Source organism: Cercospora beticola, chromosome 7 (assembly GCF_033473495.1).
Source record: "Cercospora beticola chromosome 7, complete sequence".
Taxonomy (NCBI): Eukaryota; Fungi; Ascomycota; class Dothideomycetes; order Mycosphaerellales; family Mycosphaerellaceae; genus Cercospora; species Cercospora beticola.
This window is the reverse complement of record NC_088941.1, coordinates 2,599,167-2,622,284: the sequence shown is the minus strand read 5'-3', so window position 1 is coordinate 2,622,284 and position 23,118 is coordinate 2,599,167. Positions and strand designations below refer to the sequence as shown.

The 23,118-nt window shown below is 53.2% G+C and overlaps 12 protein-coding genes across 12 annotated transcripts; 6 read left to right on the top strand and 6 right to left on the bottom strand.

Annotated features, from left to right (window-relative positions):
- Positions 1-188: 188 nt before the first annotated feature.
- Positions 189-2,855, top strand: RHO25_011250 (uncharacterized protein; the record flags this gene model as incomplete). Its single annotated transcript, XM_023601895.2, has 1 exon — positions 189-2,855. The coding sequence occupies one exon, from the start codon at positions 189-191 to the stop codon at positions 2,853-2,855; it is 2,667 nt and encodes an 888-aa protein (XP_023450836.1).
- Positions 2,856-3,082: 227 nt separating this feature from the next.
- On the bottom strand, positions 3,083-3,931 carry RHO25_011249 (uncharacterized protein; the record flags this gene model as incomplete). Its single annotated transcript, XM_023601896.1, has 1 exon — positions 3,083-3,931. The coding sequence occupies one exon, from the start codon at positions 3,929-3,931 to the stop codon at positions 3,083-3,085; it is 849 nt and encodes a 282-aa protein (XP_023450621.1).
- A 585-nt stretch (positions 3,932-4,516) lies between these two features.
- On the top strand, positions 4,517-6,433 carry RHO25_011248 (uncharacterized protein; the record flags this gene model as incomplete). The annotated part of the gene is made up of 2 exons (XM_023601897.2): positions 4,517-4,674; positions 4,726-6,433. 2 exons carry the CDS (start codon positions 4,517-4,519, stop codon positions 6,431-6,433), a joined length of 1,866 nt encoding a protein of 621 aa, XP_023450623.1.
- Positions 6,434-6,811: 378 nt separating this feature from the next.
- On the top strand, positions 6,812-7,866 carry RHO25_011247 (uncharacterized protein; the record flags this gene model as incomplete). The annotated part of the gene is made up of 3 exons (XM_023601898.2): positions 6,812-7,326; positions 7,432-7,657; positions 7,735-7,866. 3 exons carry the CDS (start codon positions 6,812-6,814, stop codon positions 7,864-7,866), a joined length of 873 nt encoding a protein of 290 aa, XP_023450622.1.
- Positions 7,867-8,250: 384 nt separating this feature from the next.
- Positions 8,251-9,698, bottom strand: RHO25_011246 (uncharacterized protein; the record flags this gene model as incomplete). Its single annotated transcript, XM_023601899.2, has 5 exons — positions 8,251-8,257; positions 8,315-8,681; positions 8,739-9,116; positions 9,339-9,569; positions 9,686-9,698. The coding sequence occupies 5 exons, from the start codon at positions 9,696-9,698 to the stop codon at positions 8,251-8,253; spliced, it is 996 nt and encodes a 331-aa protein (XP_023450625.2).
- A 659-nt stretch (positions 9,699-10,357) lies between these two features.
- RHO25_011245 (uncharacterized protein) lies at positions 10,358-11,417 on the bottom strand (the record flags this gene model as incomplete). Its single annotated transcript, XM_023601900.2, has 3 exons — positions 10,358-10,468; positions 10,530-11,174; positions 11,232-11,417. The coding sequence occupies 3 exons, from the start codon at positions 11,415-11,417 to the stop codon at positions 10,358-10,360; spliced, it is 942 nt and encodes a 313-aa protein (XP_023450624.1).
- Positions 11,418-12,858: 1,441 nt separating this feature from the next.
- RHO25_011244 (uncharacterized protein) lies at positions 12,859-14,826 on the bottom strand (the record flags this gene model as incomplete). The annotated part of the gene is made up of 1 exon (XM_023601901.2): positions 12,859-14,826. One exon carries the CDS (start codon positions 14,824-14,826, stop codon positions 12,859-12,861), a length of 1,968 nt encoding a protein of 655 aa, XP_023450839.2.
- Positions 14,827-15,196: 370 nt separating this feature from the next.
- On the top strand, positions 15,197-16,489 carry RHO25_011243 (uncharacterized protein; the record flags this gene model as incomplete). Its single annotated transcript, XM_023601902.2, has 1 exon — positions 15,197-16,489. One exon carries the CDS (start codon positions 15,197-15,199, stop codon positions 16,487-16,489), a length of 1,293 nt encoding a protein of 430 aa, XP_023450626.2.
- A 532-nt stretch (positions 16,490-17,021) lies between these two features.
- RHO25_011242 (uncharacterized protein) lies at positions 17,022-18,479 on the bottom strand (the record flags this gene model as incomplete). Its single annotated transcript, XM_023601903.2, has 6 exons — positions 17,022-17,366; positions 17,416-17,555; positions 17,618-17,695; positions 17,756-18,030; positions 18,086-18,158; positions 18,428-18,479. The coding sequence occupies 6 exons, from the start codon at positions 18,477-18,479 to the stop codon at positions 17,022-17,024; spliced, it is 963 nt and encodes a 320-aa protein (XP_023450936.2).
- Positions 18,480-18,814: 335 nt separating this feature from the next.
- Positions 18,815-19,116, top strand: RHO25_011241 (uncharacterized protein; the record flags this gene model as incomplete). Its single annotated transcript, XM_065603387.1, is given in 2 exon segments — positions 18,815-19,027; positions 19,045-19,116. 2 exon segments carry the CDS (start codon positions 18,815-18,817, stop codon positions 19,114-19,116), a joined length of 285 nt encoding a protein of 94 aa, XP_065459459.1.
- A 1,406-nt stretch (positions 19,117-20,522) lies between these two features.
- On the top strand, positions 20,523-21,589 carry RHO25_011240 (uncharacterized protein; the record flags this gene model as incomplete). The annotated part of the gene is made up of 2 exons (XM_023601904.2): positions 20,523-21,271; positions 21,331-21,589. The coding sequence occupies 2 exons, from the start codon at positions 20,523-20,525 to the stop codon at positions 21,587-21,589; spliced, it is 1,008 nt and encodes a 335-aa protein (XP_023451165.1).
- Positions 21,590-22,042: 453 nt separating this feature from the next.
- RHO25_011239 (uncharacterized protein) lies at positions 22,043-23,041 on the bottom strand (the record flags this gene model as incomplete). The annotated part of the gene is made up of 1 exon (XM_065603386.1): positions 22,043-23,041. The coding sequence occupies one exon, from the start codon at positions 23,039-23,041 to the stop codon at positions 22,043-22,045; it is 999 nt and encodes a 332-aa protein (XP_065459458.1).
- Positions 23,042-23,118: the final 77 nt, after the last annotated feature.

Genomic DNA, 23,118 nt, shown 5'->3' with positions numbered 1-23,118 from the left:
CCTATTGTGCGCGCAGTGAATTGTTCGACCCCAGCCACCGCGCGGACACATCTATTCATCTTTCTTTCGACCAGATCATCAACCTTCCACCAAATCACTTCAACCATCTCGCTCAAACCTCGCGACCGAGCAACTCGAACCAGCAAACACACTCCCGCCTCACTGTGACTGCGGTCTACGTCCTCACCATGGACCGCCACGGTCCAGGTCCCGTTGACGCCCCTCGTCCACTCGCCGCACGTCGCTCACCGCCTCCTCTGCCTCACCTCGCGACCATGAATGCCAACGACTGGACCTTTCCGCCCGAACTCGCAACGCCAGTCTTCCCACCTGCCGCCGTCGCTCCACCCAACGTCGAGGTCGCTCCAGCAGGCCCTCCTGCGCCCCCGAATGACGAACGAGAGGATCTAGGAGAGACAGATCATTCAGACAGCGAGGATGACGATGACGAGAATGACAATGCAGATGGCGACCACGCTGGCGGCGACGACGGTGCTAGTGACACCTCGACTGGCAGGCGGTGGTACCCGTTGCAAGAAGACGCACCTGAAAACAGAGAGCCTTGCGAGGACGAGCTCAAGTACATCGAGTCGAGAGCCGAGCACAGCGCGCTTGATGAGCGGTACTGGCATGAAGATACATTCACCGACATTAGCGACCCAGAAATCAATGAGGTCGAGCGGGGCATTCTTGACTGGGAGATACCTGTCTTCAATGGCACGAAACAGAAGCCGGTGCCTGCCGATGTGATGCGGTCACCTACTGTCCGCATCGGCGGCTACGACTGGCAGATCAAGTTTTATCCGCACGGCGTTCGTCGATCAGACTATCCGTCCGTATATCTGGAATGCATAACCATGCAGTCACCGGACTTCGAAGAGACAGAAGAATTTGAACGACCGCCGCTACCGTTCCTTGACTGTGTGCCGAAGATCAAAAAGCGTCGCTCAGTGGCCGCTCAGATGTCCGTGGTGCTCTACAACCCTTCCGAGCCTCGCGTGTACAATTTCCGCACCGAAGCACACCAGTTCCACAAGAAGTCAGCCGATATTGGATGGAAGTACTTCACCACATATCCGCGCTCGCACATCGCCCTTCGTCACCATGGCATGCGCAAGCCTCTGCTCACCGACGACAAACTGGCGTTCAGAGTCTACATTCGAGTCATGGACGATCCAACCGGCTGTCTATGGGACAACAGCCAACTGAATGCCGACGATATCACTCAAGTTACGGGCTTGCGACCTTTCACCAAGTCCCATCCGTATGTGTCGGCAACGCTCCCTTTGCTGCATTTCTCGCCCTTTCGCCAGTTCGTGAAAGACCTTCGCATGCCTAGCCCCTTCCGCAACTACTTCCAGACTCTTCTGTTCAAGATGTTCACGAGACGGCGATCTCCCCACTTCGGGAGAACCGGCACTCACTTGGTGGCCGATGCAATGGAGGTACTGTACCGCCTGAGGGAAGTTCTGCATCGAGATTGTGCAGATGATCCAAAGACAGCACTCAAGTTTAATGAACTTGTGGGCGAGTTCCATCCAGAGCGCAACAATGCATGTGGTTCTAATCGACTTGACACAAAGACACATCCTTCGATTCAGGATGCTGTCAATAAGCACCCAAAATTAATCGCCACGCCGCAGCTGTTGACACTTGAACTCACAAGACAAGAGCACGACAAGGAGACCCGGAAGTGGAAGAAGATCACCAATCGTGTTGAGGTACCTGACGATCTGGAAGTTTCCGGGCGGCAATACACACTGTTCGGCTTTGTCACTCATTGCGGGCACTTGCAGTCATGTAGATATAACGCTTACGTGCGTCCTCACGGCAAGGGACAGGGCTGGTACGCCTATCACGACGGACGCGTTACCAGATTGACCGAGAAGCAAGCGCGAGAGAAGCACTCTGGCATCGAAGCGCCATCTGATCAGGAGCGAGCACCTGATGATGGCTACGATAGCCCATACGATGAGTTCCACAGTCCGGATGGCGAGGTCACCTACGCAGTACTGTACGCTCGCCACGATATCTCTTTGCAGCCAGCCGACGTGCAGATTGAAAGCTGGCTGCCAGAAGAGCTTCAAGATGCATATGCACTAGATCTCGCCGATCCTCCTAACTCAGCCATCCACGAGTGGCCCGACCACCGAATTCCAGGACCACCTGTCGCGGATCCACACATTGTTGCAGAAGAGGGGGAAGCGGGTGCGCGCCTGGCCGCACTGACTGAACGCATCAACGCCACCATCGAGGCTGCAACACCCGAGCCACCTACGATCGTAGATGGCGATGGCGACATCGTCATGCGCAACACCGAAGCCGAGTCTGATTACGAGGTACCAGAAGATATCGAGATTACTGGCAAAGGCATTCGCGACTGGCTTGGGCGTCCATTCTACGAAGGCGAGTGGAACAAAGTCTACTACCACGGCACTGGTCACCTGATCAATCTCAACGGTGATGAATACATTGGTGAATTTCGAGACAACGAAATGCACGGCTGGGGCAAGATCATTCTTGCTTCTACCGGAGACATCTATGAAGGTACTTGGGAGCACGACAAGATGCATGGCAAGGGCAAGCTGATTGAGCGTGCTACCGGCAATGTGTTTGAAGGCTCTTTCCGCGAGGGCAGAAAGCATGGAGAGTTCGTTCTTCGCGGTACGGTCACCGATGAGGACAAGAGCACGTGCCAGATCTGCTATGACAATCCCATCAGCACGGCGTTCTACGACTGCGGGCACGTCGTGGCTTGTCGTGAGTGTGCGGCTCAGGTGGACTCTTGCCCTATGTGTCGCAAGAGAGTCGTCGCGAGGCTGCAGCTGTATGGCGTGACGGTTACTGCTTCTTGATTATGAGGTGAAAGGCAGCATGGCGACGGAAGACGATGCGCGTTCTTGTTTGCTTGTGTACTTGTCTGCGATCGTTCAAGCAGTTGCATGAGATGATGGAGAATGAAATTAGCGACGGCGTTTTCGTTAATTGTCACTTGTGTGTAGACGATACCCTCCTCTAGCAGAAATTTGAACGACTTCCATAAAGCTACGTTCTTTACATCCCTTGGCCTCAACACCATCCGCTAACTTTCTGCCTTCCTCCCAACAGCACATCCCGCCACCATAGGGATTCTCACTTTCCCATCCCCACTCCCAAATTTCTCCCTCGCGACATTCGCCATCTCCTTTCTCACAACCTCCACATCCCCTTTCCACCCCTTCTGCATCGTCATAAAAGCCGGATTCTTCGAATCAATAAAATAATCCGCAAATTCCTCTCCACTTTTACACTCAAACCACAATTCCTTTTCCTCAGACACAACATCCAACAACCCTGCCTCCCTATACGCATCTTCAAGATTTTGAATATTCTTCATAACTTGTCCAAAAGGATTCGAAGCCGAAGGCGGGATATATGAGGGGTCAAGATTACTGCATGCGAGATCCCATGGTTCGTGCATACTGCTTTTTGTCCAGATTGCGGTTCCGAGGAGGCCGGTTTGGGGTTTGAGAGTGCGGGTCATTTCTTGAATGGCGGTTTTGGGACCTTCGCCGGGGAGGAATTGAATGAGGAAGGTGCTGAAGACGTGGGAGAAGGTGTTTGGGCGGAGGCCTTGGGAAATGTGGTCTTGGGAGGAGTCGAGGATTTGGGTGGTGGTGTTGGGGAGGTTTTGGGTTTGGAGGAGGGAGAGCATAGAGGGGGCGAAGTCGGTGGCGTGGATGTGGATGTTGGGGTAGGTTGTGGAGAGAAGTTTGGTGAAGACGCCGGTTCCGGCGCCGGCGTCGAGGATGTAGGCGGATTGAGGGTCTGGGGGTGGGAAGTTGGATGTCAGGAGGGAGAGGAGGGCTTCGCCGCCTTGACCTGTGAGATGGGCGATTTTCGTTGAATACGCTTGAGCTGTGGCAGACCAGCCTTCTTTTTTGTCCGCCATTTTGAGTAGGTATTGTAATGCAATAGGCGGGCAGAGTTGTTGTGATGCGAAGTGTTGGATATGACTGTGAGAGTAAACAGATGTCAATGTGCACCGCTTACTGGAGTATGTTGATATAGCGCTTGCAGGAGTGAAGGATCACTGATCAGCACACAGAGCTGGAGCTTGAGGTCATTGTTATTAATGCACCAAGATATACCGACTGAACACAGCATAGCGAAACAATCCTCTGGTGCCGTCCTAAAGTGGTAAAAGCAGGAGTAGGCAAAAGGCGAAGAATCACATGTCGGCGTAATTTTGCGGCGAGATGAGAAAGTGGGCAGTTGTGTGGTGATGTCGTGTCGCGGTCTTGCCGCCAACCTCGGTCCCTTTGTCGCCCGCACTCTGTCTCGACCAGCATTGCTTGCACCACGCATCATATATTCGCGTGCCAGATCACCGGCCACTCTTCGCAACAACACCCACTGCCGACGCCCTTTCTCGGTCTACCGTAGCAGCATTTTCACGTCGCCACTCGCCGTCTTGTAATTCGTGGAGAAGTGTGAGCAGTGTCGCCGTCGTTATCGCCCTGATGCAGCGTGTAGAATGATTGCGGCTACTCGTCGTTGGTTTCGGCGGAACAGAACGAATCTGGTCGTTGGCGTTGGCGTTCTGGGCGCTGGATACCTCGCGGGGCAATATGTTCTCAGCAAGATAACAGAAGCGCGACAGCGCATGACCGAGGAGAGAGTCGCGAAGGAGAAGTAGGCACACATAGAGTTGGGGGGCTACACTAAAAGCTAATACCTGGGCAGCTTGCGAAGACGATTCGAACAGAACCAGGAAGACTGCACCTACACCGTCCTCGCCCTTCTCCCGACCCTCCGCGATGACATCGTAAACGCGCTGCCCGTGGAGGAGATCACGGAGCAACTACAGCAAGAGCGGAGAGAGCGGCTACAACGACTGGGAGCTTCGGACGCAGCATCATCAGACTTTCCTTCAGCACCTTCGAGCGCGGTCGACGATGATGGCAAGAGTCTGGCAAGTCTGCAGAGTAGCAGCTATGTGCATGCCAGCCAGATCGCCAACAGCAGCACGTTGGAGGTGCCAGGCGGTTCAAACAGGCCAAAGCGTAGCAAGGGGCAGCTATGGCAGGACATGAAGATCCAGTCTATCACGCGTGCACTAACACTGCTATACTCCATGTGCCTGCTGACACTGCTCACGCGCATCCAACTCAATCTGCTTGGCCGCCGAACATATCTGTCCTCCGTGGTAGCACTCGCTTCCCCGCCACAAGATCAACACGCCTCCACCATTTCACTCGAAAACAGGGACGATGACAACTACGATAATGTTTACGGTAATGACTTCGAGACGAACCGAAAGTACCTCACGTTCAGCTGGTGGTTATTGCATCGCGGGAGCAAGCATATCATGGAGAGAGTGATGACAGCTGTGAAGGAGGTATTCGGCCCGGTTAATATCAGGGAAGATGTGACTCTCGAAAGGCTGGCAGATCTGATAATGCAGGTGCGAAGGAAGATTGAAGGTGCCACAGAAGAGGAGCGACGAAGCCAAAAGTGGTTGGAATACCTACTGCCGCCCAGAGAGGATGAGGAATACGTGATACGGCAAGCTGGATCTTCGGACGATGAGGAGTCACCTGCGCGACGAGATTCAGATCCCCTGAGCGAGACCGGAGAGGGGCTCATCACCGACTCTCTGCGAAGATTGCTGGACGAGACATCCGACCTCATCGACTCGCCGACATTCTCCTACGTGCTCACACGCCTCCTCGACGCGTCATTTTCACATCTTGTGGACTTCCGCGTTGCGACGGAGGCATTCAAGCAAGCTCCTCCGGGTAGAGAGGCACCCAGGATCGTCGAAATTGAAGAGCACAAGTGCAAGGTGGCACATGTGCTCCCAATTTTCTGCAAGCAGGCCCACGTGATTGGTGCCGGTAGTGGCGAGCTGGAAACCATGGCAGGCGTAGCAGCGCAGGAACCTCTTGGGAACGAGTACTTGTCTGCTGTCGACCAAGTCAGTGACCTGGGTGCTTTCGCTGCCGTCATCTACTCTAGCAACTTCGAATACGAGATTCCGCAGGACGATGAGAACCGCACGAGTACGGCTCGGAGACCTCCTGGACGGGATGGTGATTATTCATCGGGGACCAGTTCTTCTTTCTTTCCGGCCGAGATTGGCGAGACTTTGAGGGAGACGGCGGAGACCATGCTTCAGGAGAGCGAACTAGTGGTCCTTGACCAAGGGTACGAGGATCAAAGTGCATTGGCGGGCGCAGTGAAGAGCGACTTCAACGCTGCGTGGGAGAAGGCCAATTCGGAGAAGGAGGATATTCCGGCGATGGACGGTCATCCTGCTCCTGAGACGATTGCCACAGCTGGCGAAGACCAGGCACCTGTTACTGAAGTTGCTACTGCGACTGACGCGCCTATTCCTTTGCCCGAAGAGGAGGTCTCTGCGTTGCCGGAAGGTCCGATCAAGCTGAATTGATCGGAAAAAGAGGCGGATATCATGCAATGTAAGAATTAGCGAATTGAGCACATTCAAAGCGTCACCTGGATAGATATGTGTGACTTTGCATGTCTATCTATGTACATTCGCCGTGCCGGCATTAAATGGCCTCTTGACACCCGATTGACTATGTTGGAGCGCATCCCATTTCATTGCCATTAGAAAATGTGTATCCTGCTCCCTTTGTGCTCAAACTCGGTTATCCGTCCCACAGTTTTAGCACATCCGATCCGGCTACTGGAGATCTTCACATGCATCCACTCCACTGCAACTCACGTCCATGCTCCGGCGCAGTGCTCCAAGCTCCGAACTGTCTACCACATTACGAGCTCAGCATACAGACACCTCGACACCAATATGTCTCGATCAAACCCCTCAGGCATACCCGAAGACGATATCATAAACCCCAAACTCAACGTCTCCTGCCTCGACTTCCTCCTCATCGAACTCGTCCCTCTCGCGCAACGCATCACCGACCAACTCCACGCACGCGAACAAGCTCTCATAGAAGAATTCCGCCGAAGCAAAATCTTCAATAACAGTAATAGCAATGGCTCTTCTACCACATCTTCCACCATAACAACAACACAGCAATCGCAATCGCAATCGCAACCTACAGGCTCTCTACCCACAGTCCCAGAGATCACAACAACGAGTGATGGAGCAGGAAGCGGAAAGAAGACTTCCAGCGAAGCAGGAGCAGAAGCAAGCACAACAACAACAACCACAGCTACAGGAACAGCAGCGACCAGCGTAATCAGCACCTCCAACATCGGCGGCGCACCTCTCCTCGAAAACTCCTCCACACGCGAAGCAGTCTTCTGGCGTCTCGATAATTTAGGTTATCGTGTTGGACAAGGCCTAGTAGAGCGGTAGGTACTTTCATCCCCTCCCCATCCCAATCTCATTACTTTCTCTCCTTCAACCCCAAGATCTATATTCATATCCCTCCGGATACTGATCTTCCTATGCACTAGTTTCTCCCACACCAAACCCCGCCCCCAAACCCCCCTCGAAGCCATAAAATTCATCTGCAAAGACCTCTGGACAATTCTCTTCCGCAAACAAATCGACAACCTAAAAACAAACCATCGAGGAGTTTTCGTGCTCACGGATTCCCGTTTTCAACCGATAAGTCGTATGTCCGTGGATCGGAGAGCTGGGCCGAGAGCGGGAGAGGATGCTTTGAGGAGAGGGCAAGCTGTAAGTTCATATATTTCTCTCTATACTCCGCCTTCTTGTTTTGCTTTGGTTTCGCTGACAGGAGGGCCGGATTGTAGTATTTATACTTCCCTTGCGGGATAATTCGAGGCGCATTGCAAGGGTTGGGGATAGAAGTTACAGTTACGGCGGAGACGACGGAGATTCCAGTTGCTACGTTCCAGATTAAGATGAAGGGAGCGAAGGCATGAGGAGGACTGAAGACAAGGTGGCTAGGGCCGAGAAGGCCAGTGTCATTCCAATGTGCACGACGAAACGTTTGATATATGCGTAAACCAACGGAAGTGGTCCAAGAGTTCCAGATTGAGCAAAGGTAGCTGTACCCCGACAGCCACCGGTACCCAGCGACGGAAACGCTCCAAAACAAGCCTTCAGAGCGCAGCGCCGAATAGAGCCGGCCGTCCAGACAGAAGCAGAAAACGCGCATCAGTGAGACGGAAAAAATCGATCAGAAGGGCAGCTTTTGGTATCATTCCTATGCACTCCTGTATGACTCGCTATCTAGTCGCTCGAGGGTTCGTATCTCATGCCATCATGCCTGGCACCTGGCACCTGGCCATTAATTATGAAAGCGTTTACGACCTGGAAGTAAAGTCAGCATTGGCTGTGGCGGCAAAGATAACGGGAAAGACAACTTACTTGGCTGGTGGGTTGTGGACGAAGTCGACACCCTTCTCGATGTTGCCCTTGAGGCCCTCGTAGCACTTAGTGAGCAGCTTCTTCTCGTAGTCGTTGACGTCCTTGAGAACGTTGACAGCCTTCTGGGCACCGTCCTTGCCGAGCTCGACTGGGACGGAGAAGTACTCGAGACCGGTCTCCTTGTGGATCTCATCACCACCGTTCACACCTGGAAGGTAGACGAAGGTTGGCTCAACGACACCAGACTCGCCCTTGGCAGCCTTGATCACCTTCTCGGCGAAGCGGAAACCAGCGTATGCCATGGAGAGAGTGGCGGAACCAGCACCATCCTTGGCCTTGACGACCTCGTCACCACCGAACTGGACGCCTAAGACGTGGTCAGCTGTCATTTTCACTCACGAGGAGACGGACCTTGGCAGCTTACGGTTGGTGAGAGCATCAAGCTTGTCGGCTGGGATGTTCACAGCTGGCTTGGCCAGGGAGAAGAGAGGAACGATGGTCTCGCCAGAGTGACCTCCAATGACTGGAATGACCGTCTTGGCCGGGTCCTTCGTGCCCGTGAGGGCCTGAACGAAGGTCTCGGCACGAACGACGTCGAGTGTGGTAACACCAAAGAGCTTCTTCGGGTTGAACTTGCCGGCCTTCTTGAGGACCTCGGCAGCGATAGGAACGGTGCTGTTCACTGGGTTGCTGATGATCAGGATGAAGGCGTCTGGGCAGTTCTCTGCGATGCCTTGGACGAGACCCTGAACGATGCCTGCGTTGATCTTGAAGAGGTCGTCACGGGTCATGCCGGGCTTGCCTGTGAGATTGCATCAGCATGTGAGAATGGCGACAACGCCGAGCACTGCATTTCCACTGGTCCTCGGCCTGCGCACTCGCAGTACATTACCCATCGTGACCGGTATCCCGGATCTCGCCACAGCCATATTACACTAGCTCCATATCCATTGACCCGACTTCTTCCGTTCACCCAAGCCGCCGCCGCAACAGTAACAATTTTGTATGAAAGGAGTGTACTCACGTGGAATACCAGCGGGGATGACAACGATGTCAGCGCCAGTGAGGGCCTTCTTCAATCCATCGTCGGCTGGGAGGTAGCCATCAATGGTGGCAATGGAGGAGATGTGCGACAAGTCGGCGGTGACACCTGGGGTGTTCACGACATCGTACAGCGAGAGGTGGTCGACGAGCGGCGAGGCCTTGAGGAGGAGGGACAGTGGTTGACCGATACCACCGGAGGCACCAGCGACGACTAAACGCCATGTGTTAGCACGTGGGTACCAAGAAGTTGTCTTCGCCGCTGTCGCCGACTCAATGTCGAGGCCTGCTAGCGGGCGACTGGCGGCGGTGCGGGGCAGTTTGACGTACCAGCCTTGACCATTGTGACGGTGTTCTTGTGTTTGTGTTTGAAGTTGAAAGTGGTTGCGGTGTTGGTGCGAAGGAGGTGTTTGTGTGTGCGATTGGAAATGAAGTGGATAAAGTTTGGTTTGTGACCAAAAGAAAGAGTTGATGAGCTCGTCCGCAGCTTCCAAGCGCCAGCCGCAGGTGAAGGTGGGGTCATCAACAATTGAGGGCAGTCGCGAGGGGACCCTGGCCGTGGTGGAAACGGCCGACCTTCCGCTCAGGCACCAACGCGCACGTCTCCAAAATCTTCCCCATCCTCACCCCAGCATGACGTGATGAGCTTAGTCCAAATGCATGTCGTCGTTATGTTGAAGCTATGTACCAAATCGTTACACTGAACGTCAAGAATCCGGCTCACTTGCCAGTGAATTCATCGTGCCTGTGCCGTGGCACATCGAGACCTGCTCACTCTACTCTTGCTCATATTCCGCAACCAATTCGCGAAGAAGCAAAAGAATGTCGACAGATGAATGCCTTCGCACCACATCAAGGGCACGAACTCCACCAGTGACAACGAGACTGTGCTACGTCTCAATGCCTCCAAAAGAATGCTCCGGCATCGGCGTGCCGTCACGAGTGGCGACAATCTGAATCACAACAACAATGGGGGTCCTTCATCTTGGGGCGCGTTGGTCTCTAACCATTCGAATTAACGAAGTCCTGATCGCCGTCTCCATCGTGTTCGTTACCGCCTTGTTGATTCGGTTGATACTGTTGACCCATAGGAGCTTGTTGCGGAGGATACATCTATAACTACCGTCAGTCAATCAAGCGTTCTTCGCTGTACTTGTCGAAGGCTTCCACTTACGTTCTGTTGGGGCATGCCTTGCATCTGTCCCATTGGATATGCCTGTGGCTGTCCACCATACATATTGGGATCGAACATCTGCTGTCCGCCATATTGCGGCGGTTGTTGGGGCGGCGGGTATGCGCCCATCTGCTGTTGATACTGCGCTTGCGGCATGTGCTGAGAATCCACGCCACCAAAGTCTGGTTGTCCACCCATTTGCTGTTGATCTAGAGGTTGACCTTGTGCTTGTGACGGGTCAGGTACCTGATAGGTGCCAGGTTGTTGGTACTCCGGTCGCCTCTTGTGAGCAGGCTGGGCATCCTCTCGAGGCACGATATCGATGAGGAAGTCGAACATGTCACTTTTAGCTAGCGCCGATGCGATGTCGCTGCGTTGAAGCGTTCGTCGCTTGTTCTCTTCGGCATGGATCCATGCCCGCATTGTGAGTTCTGTGATAAAAATGTCACAGCCTTTGGCGAAAAGAATGGGCGCTTCCGCGCTAATCATCTTGACCTCAGGATCTGCCTTCATGACCTTCTTGATACGTGCCAGAGGTAATTGATGAAGCTTGTAGTCATGTTCTTCAGTCTCGAGCTTGGTCACTTGGTTTTGCCAGTAGGTGTTGAGAATATCACGATACGGTCCTTGCAGTCCTTGCGACACCTAGTCCTACAGTCAGCGATATCGCACGCGTCGAAGCTGAGGTCGATCGCATCTTACATTCTGCCAATGCCCTGTGAAGGTCTCTGGCGGAGGCGCATGCCCCGCGGCAGCAATGGCAGCGCTGGCGCCGTAGTGTCCTCCATGCTCGGGCGCGTACAATGGCGCACCGTTCTTGCCATCGTACCTCTTCGGTGCAGCCGCAGGAGGTTGCTGTTGCTGCGGTGGAACACCGCCGTACTGCATCTCGACTTGTTCGCGACAGCAATGCGCCGCCGGTTATCGGTAGTCGAGACGCGCCTCGCTCTTTCCAGGTTCGCGCGGCGCGATGGCGGTGTCGCGCGCTGCTTTGACAATGATGTCGCGATACAGGCAGCTCTTCGTGTCGCTCAAGCGCGTGTGTCGTCTGGTCGGCGCGTCACTACTCGTTGCAAGGCGTAAATCTTCTGTCGTTGATGTATGCTCTACTCGTCTCTCAACCGTTAGCCGCTATCGATATGCGACCGCAGCACGTCGTTCCCTCGGCATGCCATGCCAGTCGTCGGCCCAGCATGCGCGAGCTTCTGCGACGGCGGGCAGCGAATCGCGACGGCGACGTGCCAGTTCCGTCTTTTGCCTCGCGGCCGTGACGGCGTAAACAATCAACATGACTGCCCTGGGAAACGAGATACTCACCAGCCAGTGACAGGACGCGATCCAGGTCCTTGAAGCGTTATTTCATTGGTAGAGGAAGGACCTATCATAGAGGGAGGAAGACGAGACCGGCGCCAAGCAAGAGTCACGCCTCGTTCCGAGACACAGGCGACGACTTTTCTGTGGTTCCGCAATCCGCTCCGCTGTGCTGGGTGCGCAATCGAAGGTGGTGCGCGCCGCTGTGCGCGCAGACTGATAACAATGGTTTGTGAGAGGATGCGCTGCGATGCGATGCGTCGACGAGAGGCGGTGTAAAGTGGGCGAAGAAAGAGGACCGACTGCGCACTCGGCGTCTGCTCGACCTGCATATTCCGATCGCTTTTGCAACCACTCCTTCGCGCAGCGCGAGCAAGATACCGTGGCATGACGCAAAAACTCTCGTCTTCACACACCCACGCGATCACGGCCAGATCGTGGTATACATGAGGCTGCAATGCGCCATGGGGAACACGGCAACACCCTCGCGGCTGCATGCTGGTGAGCTGGCAATGCCTGCAAAGATGGCGCCGAGTGCATCGGTCCCATCGAATCCCACGATGCGTTGGCAGACAGCCTACTTAGCTTCGAACTGTGACTGGCGGCCAGCACCAATTTACCTGCAGCCGCTTGATGCGAACCTCTCCGAGCCCGACCGCGCACCTTATGCTGTGCCGCAAGTCTAATGCTAGGTCGTTAGGTGTGTCAAGATGTCTCTGGAACAGTGTCGAGTGAACTTTATTTGATTGATGGTCAAAGGTGTCAAGTACTAAAAAGGCATGCGGTGAGAACGCGATGAGAACATCTTCACCGCCAGCCCGGAGATCACGAGATGTCGGCCGTCATGCCAATCTACCTTCATCATGACACCTGCACTTCGTCTCGCTGATGCAGGTCCGTGAGGGCGTTTGCACCGACTTTCAGGTCGAAACGCTGTGCAACCCCAAGGCCTGGACAGCGCGATGCTGCTTCCTCCATCACTCGTAATTTCGATCCTCATTGCTCGTCACGCCTCAATCTATTTGTCTTCTTCCTTGGCCTCGACCACCGGCAGACGCTTCTGCACGTCAGCCCAGGACTCCTTGCCCTTGATCATTTTGTGGATTGCATCCACAATGTCGTCCAGGCTTGCACGAACTTGCTTGGTTGTATCACGATCACGTAGGGTAAAGCTGTTGTCCTCCAAGCTTTCGTAGTCGACAGTGATGCCGAATGGAATACCAGCTTCGTCGTTACGAGAGTAGCGCTTACCGATACTGACACCACTTTGATCGAGTTCGTATGAAATTGCCTCCTCGTCAAGGCGCTCCTCGAGTGCCTGCACTGTTGGAGTGAGGCGGGAGTCCTTCTGGAGTGGGACAACGAGGACTTTGGTGGGAGCCACTGATGGCTTGAAGGACATGACTGCACGTGCAGCATCGCCCTCTCTCGTCCACCATACGTGCTCCAGCAGACTGTACAGTATTCTGCCAATGCCGAACGAAGGCTCGATGACATTCGGAATGAATTCGCGTGTCGTTCTTGTGGTGGTTTCCTGCTCGAACTTGACCAGGTCGTTGCCCAGCTCGACTTTGCCCATCTCAGGCACGTCAACCTCGACCTTACCCTCATCTTTGAGCGTGATGCTGAGCTTTTCCCTCAGTTCTTGCGAGAGGGAGTCCAGGGCCGACTGCACCTTGCCAACCTCCTTCTTGAAACGAGGGCCAGAGTTCTTCTTGTTGAGCTGCGCGACCCATTCGGTGGACTTGATTGGCTCTGGAAGTGTTTCTTGAATCTGCAAGTTGACTCCAGTAGCTTTTTGGTGCACGCTTAAATCAAACGCACTACGATCAGCGCAGCCAACGCACTCTGTCCAGCCATAAGAGTTGAGAAGCTCGCAATCCCAACAGTCGGCCGCGTAGTGAGCCATCTCGTTTTCCATGTGCTGTCTGAAGCGCAGCTTGCTCATGTCGATACCGATCTTTTGCATGAACTGCATGATCCTGACGAGGAAGTAGCCCAGAGTCTCGTTATCAATGACCTTCTTGTCAACAGCTTCACCAACCGTCATCTCAGTCGGTGTAGAGCCACCTGCTTGCTGCACATCACGAGCAAGCAGAGGGAGCTTGATATCGCGGACACGGGAGAACTTTGGGTGCTTCTTGCCACCCTCTGGGTCCACAAAGTGCTCGATCTCTGCCATGAGAAACTCGCGCACACGGAGAAGGCCGGAGCGAGGAGAAAGCTCGTTACGGAATGAGTAGCCAATGCATGCAGAGGCGAATGGGAGACGGCCACCGGTCATCTCAACGAGCTTTGGAAACGCAAGAAACTGGGCCTGAGCAGTCTCTGGGCGAAGGAATGCTGGCTCCTTACCAGATGCACCAATCTCGGTCTGGAACATGAGGTTGACTGGAACAGGTGGCTCGACCTCGTTGCCAGTAGTTGGGTTGCGAATGTCGTGCTTCTTGATGATGTTCGCAAAGTCCTCTTGTTGGCAATCATCCAGTGTAGCGAGCAAGTGCTCATACTCCTTGATAACGGCATCGTCCAGTTTCACAGCAGTCTTGGCAACCTTGGAGGCCTTCTTCTTCTTCTTGGGATCGTCAACTTCCTCCACCTTCTCCCCGCGAGCCTCTCTATCACCCTTGAGGCGAGTCTCAATGACATCCTTGATCAAGTGGTCCGTTCGCAAGATTTCACCACTCTTGGGATCCTTGCACATGAAATCTGCGAATTTGTCGACGTGGCCAGATGTCTTCAGGACCTTGTATGGGGTGAGCATTGACGTCTTGAGCGAAATCATCTTCTCGCTGCGGACGAAGTGGTCTCTCCAGATGTTGAGGATCTCATACTCCAAGGGCTCGGCAATTCCATAGTCAAAGAGACCTTTTGTGGCTCCATATGGCTCGAAAGACTGCCAGTAAAAGTTCTTGCGCTTGTTCCAGGACTCAAATGTGTCTCTGTCAAAGACTTGACCCTTGGAGGTCTTGTAGTCGTTCGCCATGGTGGGTGTTCGTTTCCGGACCTGTAATTGAAATCTTTGAAGTGCTGTGACGGTCGAGAATTGGCGTGGCTTCAACCTGAAGAGCATCCAGAGCCTGAGTCACGCGACAACAGCACAGCCTCTTCTCAGTCACAGCCGCAGCAGATGCGACGAATGTGCGATATGCTGAGCTGATTCTGACAGGAAAAAGAGTGGAATGGGGGAGTTGCGTTTGTGACTCCTTCTCGAACAACATTGAAATGTTCGGGATGGTGGAGATTCAGGGCCGTGGCTGACTGTGGCGTCTCGCCGATCCTCCGACATTTTTTCGATGCTGCAAGCCAGACTGATCTGCGACACTGCACTCGACATCACAACTCGCTGCACAAAAATGGGGTCGTTCAATCCAAACAAGATTGGCAACAAGATCAAGAGAAACGAGCAACATCTCAAAGTAAAGAGGGAGAAGGAGAATGCCAAGCGAGACGAGCGCATGCGACGGCGGAGACATGAGGATAAGAACCCACATTTACGAGACCAGCGGCGAGCGAAGAATGTGCCTGCCACGATCGACGCAAAGCGAACATGGGACGAGATCGACTCGGGCGACGAAGACGATGCTGGTCTTGGAAAAGCGTTCAACATTCTGGACCCCAAACGAAGGAAGCTCGAGAGCGTCGCAGATCAATCAGAGCTCTTGCCGGAGGAAGCAAAAGACGATGCGAACATTCCAGATGCAGACGCAGAGGATGTACTACCGGATGAGGACGATGACCACGACAGCATGTTAGACTCTGACTCGGAAGACGAGGAGGGGAGTGAAGCCGAAGGGGATGAGGACACGGACAAGCAGGGCGATTCGCGAAAACGTGCTCCCAGCGAAGCGCCCAGTATAGCCCCGTCAGCAGCGACAGGCGTCACCGATCTCACCGTGCGACCCGAAGCTCTGAAAGCAAAATTCCCAGCTCTCTTCGACGATACCGATCGCGAACCGAAAGTGCTCATCACGACTTCGATAAACTCCACCCTACATCACGAAGCCGAACTACTTACCGGACTCTTCCCCAATAGCAAATACATCCGACGAACAGCACACTTCCACTCATACAAATACAGCGTGCGAGAAATCTGCTCGTATGCATCAGATGCGGAGCGAGGATACACACATGTCGTCGTGCTCAACGAGGACATGAAGAAACCGAAAGGCATAGATATTGTGCACCTGCCGAATGGACCCATGTTCCACTTCAGCATATCGAAATGGATACCCGGGAACAAATTACCAGGACACGGTAATCCAACAAACCACTACCCAGAGCTAATACTAAACGGCTTCCGCACGCCGCTTGGTTTGCTCGCTGCACATCTATTCAAATCACTGTTTCCTAGTCGGCCAGAGATCCAAGGTCGGCAAGTCTTGACGCTCCACAACCAGCGAGACTATATCTTCTTACGAAGACATCGATATGTGTTTCGTGATAAGAAAGGAACGGAGAAGCCGATACAAGGTGCAGACGGAAAGCCAATGAAGGGTGCTGAGGATGTTCGCGTTGGATTGCAAGAGCTTGGACCGAGGTTCACGATGAAGTTGAGAAGAATTGACAAGGGTATTCAGAAGGCCAGTGGGCAGGAATGGCAATGGAAGGCTGGTGACGAGAAAGTGCGGACAAGGTTTAGCTTGTAGTGTGTGGATTGTGGCTGCAGTCGCGTGGCTGCAAGGTGTCTGAGTCTACAGTCCGAGACAAGCATGGCTATACGGCTCTTGTCGTTGATTGGGTTCGCTGCAAGACGACAAGTCTGTTCTATGCCAATCCAAGCCACGTCTTGCTGCAGATTCAGTCCAACGGCTGGCTCGACTGGTCGCCTTTGATACCAGTGATAGCTCCACAATGTCCAAGTCCCGTCTTCTGGGACGGATTCACATGCATCTTTTGATGTCTCTGTAGCATATCGTCTTGTGATCGATTTGCTAAACAGGCCCATCGTGGCGTCGCTTCAGAGGATTACGCTCCAGCAAACATCATCGCCGAGTTCTAGTAGATCCAAGATTTTGCATATATTCGCTAGTAACCCGAGCTACGCGTCTCCTATTCGATCACTTGTGGGCCTCAGTCTAATCATACTAGTGTATCCCACAGTCGCTTTGAAGACGGCCGAGAATCAGAGGGGCGAGCATTAGGCAGGTACTTCTCCTTTTTCTTTTTCTCACATCATAATCATGATATTGCAAACCAATCGTGTTTGAGCAGCTCCTTTGCCGTCGGCCTATCCCTCGGGTCCAGTCTCATGATCTCACAGAGGAATATCTTGTCCTCTGGCGTTAATTCTTCATCTTCCACCTGGGAGAACGGCTTTCGAATGCACTGCTCTTCTATGTGAATGTGAATCGCAGCCAAAATCTTTTCCTGTTCTTCATCCAAAAACGACTTGTAGGTCAATGGGAAGGGTCCAAAGTATCTCGCTTGTTGAATCAAGACATGCACAGGAAATTCGGCATCATCTGCCGATACCTTTGGGGGCTTGAAGATGTGAAAGTTTCGCCCGAAAATAAGGCTTAAAAGCTATCAAGACATTAGCCGCCGAGTAGCGTGGAATGCGTGTAAGACTCGCCGTGGCGCCGAAAGACCAGATATCTGTTGGAGTCGACCATTTCAGGCCCAGTAAGGCTTCTGGGCTTCGGAAGATAGCAGCTCCAATTGCATGAGCTGTACCGCGAGGATCAGTTTGAAGACCGACATCACAAGCGTCGCCTGGAAGAGGTGGTGTAAGCGTCGAGTTGATGCAATGGAGGCTATCAGTCTCTCCACCTTACCGCAATCGGCCAACTTCGCATCCACGACTCTCGTCCCGCTCGCGTTGAAATTGAGGAGTATGTTGTCTGGTTTGATGTCTTGCAAAATCAAGATTCAGCCGAGGCCCACCTTGCAGGACACAGCTGGATCATGATTACCTGTATGTGCTATTCCTTTCGCATGTAGGGATGCTAGCGCGGATAGAACGTTATGAGCGATGAATTTGACGTCTTGCCTCGAAAAACTTCTTTCGCTTGACGATTTCAGCGCACCAAGCTCGAGGTGCTCCAACACCAGAAAGGGGGGTTCGTTGCCATGGTCGATGAAGTTCCTGATACACGAATTGCTCTCAAACTGTTGCAAGATTTCTCTTTCACGTTGCAGGCGAATCTCAGGCGCGCATTTGAGCACGACTTTTCTATGTGCCGTATTACTGGATGTGTATTTAGTGGACGCAAACGACTGATGTTGGAGCAAGAGGGACTGACCTGGCGCTCCAGACTTGGTCGTGAAGCTTCTGCGCAACGACGTACACGTCTCTAAACCCCTTGACCACCTGACCTATCCGTAGAGATGATGACAGCGACGTGAAGGCCTCGCACAAGTGCCGGACGAGCAGTGGAAAGACGAGTTATCGCCGGCGAGAGAGCATTCGACGAGCGTGCAGGTGAGCTGACCACCCTGGTGCACGCCCCGCCAAGGCATTGCCGCTTTGCTTCATGTACGAGCTCAACAGTGGGCATTTCCTAACGCAACACTCAGTCACCGGTCACGCCAAACGAACGACCTGCTTTCGCTCTAGTCTTGCAAGAGACCGATTGGATGGTGACAATGCTCTCCATTGGCCGTCAGCATGTGCACTGCGGCGAAGCGCTCTGACATCTTTGGCCGAGCCTTGTGAAACACCCGGCTACATGCTCGAAGCGCCAACAAGTTCTTCCTGCCATATGATGAGACTTCTGCAGGCATGCCGTACTGTGCGCAGCGTTCTATCGACATGCTCAAGCCCCACCGGGCGCTTCATCATGGCGCTTTCGTGCCGCCAGCATTGGACGAGTGTCGAATGCCTCCAAGTCAGCATTGTATATAAGATTGCTGTTTCGCACACCAAGCTGGAGTCGTTTGTACAACATAGCAGACCTCTTAGGCTCAATTCTTCCACTCCGCGCTCAACGGAAGGCATTCGTCGCATTACGCTCAAGACTTGACTACTCGCGATGAGCTGCAACAAGATAGTTGCCAGCAAATTACTTGGGTCCATTCTCCAGAGTGGCAAAGAGCTCGAATTACGCGCAGCGACACAGACGACACATTGGACAAGGCCTGCCATTGTTGCTAGTGAAGCTATGAGAGACGGTGCGACCAAGGCTATCAAGGGTAGCGGTAAGACTCTGCCTGAAAATACGGCCAGGGAGAAGCCGATCATTCAAGTGAGAACGACCCGAAGGACCATTACACCATTGTGCTGGAGGACAAAGATGGCAATTACATAAAGACGGAGCATTTCGATAAGAAGTGATGCTTTGAACACTAGCGCCTTGGGATTATATGGCGGGCATTGCTTTGCGGTCCTCCTCGGAGTAGCTAAGCTTCTCGATATCTGCAACGCCGAGGGAAGCAATTTGGAGCTAGAAACACATTGGACTCTCTTATCAGTTTTCCGAATCTGCGGCAGTGCATCGAACTCGGCGTCCTGCTTTGTTTCCCCAGGAATCTCGACCTGGGCGCAACATCTGTAGAGTTATCGGCTAGCCCCAAAAGACTTCGCCAACTCCAGGCTGGTGGAGCGCGACCTTCGGGCGCGAAAAGAGATTACGTGTACTGGAGTCCAAAAAAGGCAGCGTCCAAATATGCTCTCGATGACATGAAGTGTGGTGGCGATGGCATAGTACAGCGATATCTGGTAGGAGAACCACCTTAGGGTACCGGCTGAGCTGAATTTGACAGGCGTCAGAGTCAGATTATATGCCTGGCCTGCGACAACAGTACCTTTGCGGGAGCATTGGCTGCCATCTGCTGAAAGTAGAGACATCGTGATATACATCGTGATCCAGCTAGGGATTGTTGATCGAAAGTGTATGTACTGCTTGGAGGATGAGCCCCAGCTCATCTCGGTGTGCGCCGGAACAAGCAACGGGAAGAGGGTAACTTGAGGCTTTGGCATTGCGAAGCTGGGCCATTGTTCACTTCAGGGCCGTCGGTATCCGATTGCCATCAACATGGGTCACGGTAGCCTCAGACTTGTGCGTTCGACTAAGTCGTCGTGACGGAAGCATCTTCTTGAGGCTTCGGCTTGGATGATCGTGTATGATGTAGAGTGTTCGGTGTTCAATGGGTTGGAGATGTCGGATCCAGTAGGCGCGACACAGCAGCGAGGTGCTTCAAACGACGCCAACGAGCCCTCTTGGCCCTGATGCATATCTCGCTCTTCAAAAGTCACCGAAGTCTGCATAAGGCATTCCTAATCGGGGACTAAGTGAAGAAGTGGCGCCGCGAGCAGGCGCACGTGATGGGGGAAGAAGTCATACCCGAAAGTCATTGCCGGACAAACACCTCACCTGGAGGACAGTGTGGGACATGGCGCCAGACGCACCCCGCAGCATCCTGACGGGCCTCATGTCAGCCAGGCTGCTGATTTGCTCATTCGTCAATGCCCTCTGAGTTTGCGACTGAGCCGCCCGCTCTGCCGATGGTCGTCGCACGTTTGCTGCTGGCCGATGGAACTGCCGTCACCTCTCGCACGCCCAGGTCCCTGCGGTAAGCGATCAGACAAAGATATATGAGTATGACCGCCCGCCTGTAGAAGACTCTGCCCATCCATCTCCTTGCTCTTCATCACCTTTGCGAGAAGCACATCAATAGACTGGACATTTGACCTACAGACCACCATTGATCACAGCAGCACACAGCAGAGCAACAACAACCATGTCTGACTACCAACAACCACCCACTGCCAACGCCACAAAGCCCTCCACCACAACCTCAGCCTCCGGCCGACAATACGACCCCAACTTCACACAACATGTCATCGACACCTGCGGCCCCAAAACCAGCCCCCGCATGAAAGTCATCTTCTCCGCCCTCGCCAAACACATCCACGACTTCGCCCGCGAAGTCGACCTCACTCCCGAAGAATGGCTCGCCGGCGTAAAATTCCTCAACGAGACCGGCAAAATCTGGGCCGAAAGCGACGGCAAGCGTAACGAAATGCATCGTCTCTCTGACATTGTCGGTCTCGAATCCCTCGTCACCGAAATCGCAAACTACGTCCAAATCGACGACCCTTCATACGTCCCCACATCCGCCGCTATTCTCGGTCCCTTCTGGTCACCCAATGCACCGTGGCGCGAGCTCGGTGGCTCGATTATTCAAGACGAGCCGAAAGATGGTGTTGTGACGTATATGCATGGTATTATTCGGGATATGAAGACGAAGAAGCCTTTGCCGAATGTTACGTTTGATATGTGGCAGGCGAGCAGTAATGGCAAATATGATTTCCAAGATCCGGAGAATCAGAGTGATAATAACTTGCGAGGCAAGTTCAAGACGGATGAGAATGGAGAGTACAGATTGTACTGCTTGAGGCCTACGGCGTACTCTCTCCCGCAGGATGGTCCTTCGTGGCAGCTGTTGCAGGCTATTGATCGCCATCCAATGCGACCAGCACATATTCAGTGAGTTTACCTTCACCCTCCTTGCCTATCGGACTTTTGCTAATACTCTTCTTTTCTAGCTTGATGATCACAAAAGAAGGCTACAAGCCCTGCATCACACAAATCTACCCCAAGGACGACCCATGGCTTGAGACCGATACCGTCTTCGCAGTCAAGGACGATCTCGTTGTCGATTTCGCTCCTCTCAAGGAACTTCCTGCCAACATGCCACCAAATGCTGGCAAGGGCGGTCCTGCTACACGAGAGTTGGAGCTGGATATTGTGCTTGCACCTTTGTCGACGACATTGACGAATGCTGAGCCTGTTGTGCACAAATAGATTGATGATACCCGGATTGGAATGAAATGAGATGGGATGAAAGCTGAGTGATGCATTTTTCATGGGCTGCATGGATGGGATGGGGAACCTTTCTTGTTGAAATTAGCGAAACAGAGCATTTATCTTCAATGAAAAGAATTTCAAAAGATTAAACATTTATCGTTGGCTATTCTTTCGAATATCTTGCATTGATAATTTCCAGCGAACCAGACCAGCGAAGCTGGACTGGCTACCCACGGCCATATGCTTCCTGCTCGTCGAGCATTGAGATGCTCTTCCCCGGAAATGCTTTCGCTGTCAAGCAATGAAGTCGAATGCATGCACCACGCTGTCCGCCGCCCTAAGTGTCTCATTGGCATCCCTCCACGATCACAGATCCCACGCGGTAGACTTTCGTCCTCAATAGTATCCTTGGAAGAAGCCCTAGTCCGCTCCACGCGACCCTTACCCCATTCACGAGAAATGCGCCTTAAATGCCCTCCTCCCCGCAACCCCATCATCCTCAAATTCCCCATTACCATTCCCAGTCTCCCTCACAAACCCATTATACCTCTCTCCGTTACCATTCCCAAGCTCCCTCACAAACCCATAATACCTGTCCCCACCACCAAAACCCCCTTCTTCTTGCTGTTCTTGTCGTTCTTGCCGCCAAACCCACCTCCCACTCCCCTCATCCCACTCAGAAACACACGCAGGCGTCGAGACCTGTCTCTTCGGCGTAAACTCAAAAACATTCGCCGTAGGTCTCAAGCCCTTGTGTTCCTGCTGCTGGCTCCGATACTCCATCTTCGGAGAAAATTCAAAGCTATTCGCAGTAGGTCTTAATCGTGGTTGAGGAGTTGTTGAGTGGAGTTGAGAGAGACTATCGTAGTCTGTATTGCGAAGAGGGGAAATCCGGCGGATGAAGGGGTTTGAGGAGCTGAGTTGGGGGTTCGTGTTCTCGTTTGTTGCTCCTGAGGTTGCTGTGTGGTATGAGGATGAAGAGGGGGAGTGGATGACTGTGCGATCATCGACAGCGATATCGATATCGATATCCTTATTGTTGTTACCGGGAGACTGAAGTTCTTGGACGATTTCTTTCCTCATCCAACCCGCAATCCCCTTAAACAAATTCTTCTCAAACGGAGGAAAGCGCACGTTCAGGCCCAGACTCTTATACCGCGCCAGAATCTCCTCATATTGAACAGAAAAATACATCCAAATCCCCGCTAAACCTCCCGCAAGCGTTGTGGCAATCAGGAGAGAATAAGGTGAAGCCAAAGCGGTGAGGTAAGTTGTAAGGACCGGGATTGGAAGGATGAGTTGGAGAATTTGGCTAAGGAGGGCGCCGATGTGGCCGAGGAGGAGGCATGCTGAGGCGAGGCCGATGAGGGCGATGAGGAGGAATGTGAGGGCGAAGGGGAGGGCGAGGAGGGAGATTGCTAAGAGGCCGAGGCGGTGGTCGTAGGGCATTTTCGTTGTTCTTGTTGTTCTTGTTGTTCTTCCTTGAGGTGGTGGAGTGTTTGCTTGAGATGGAGCGGGTGTGGCGC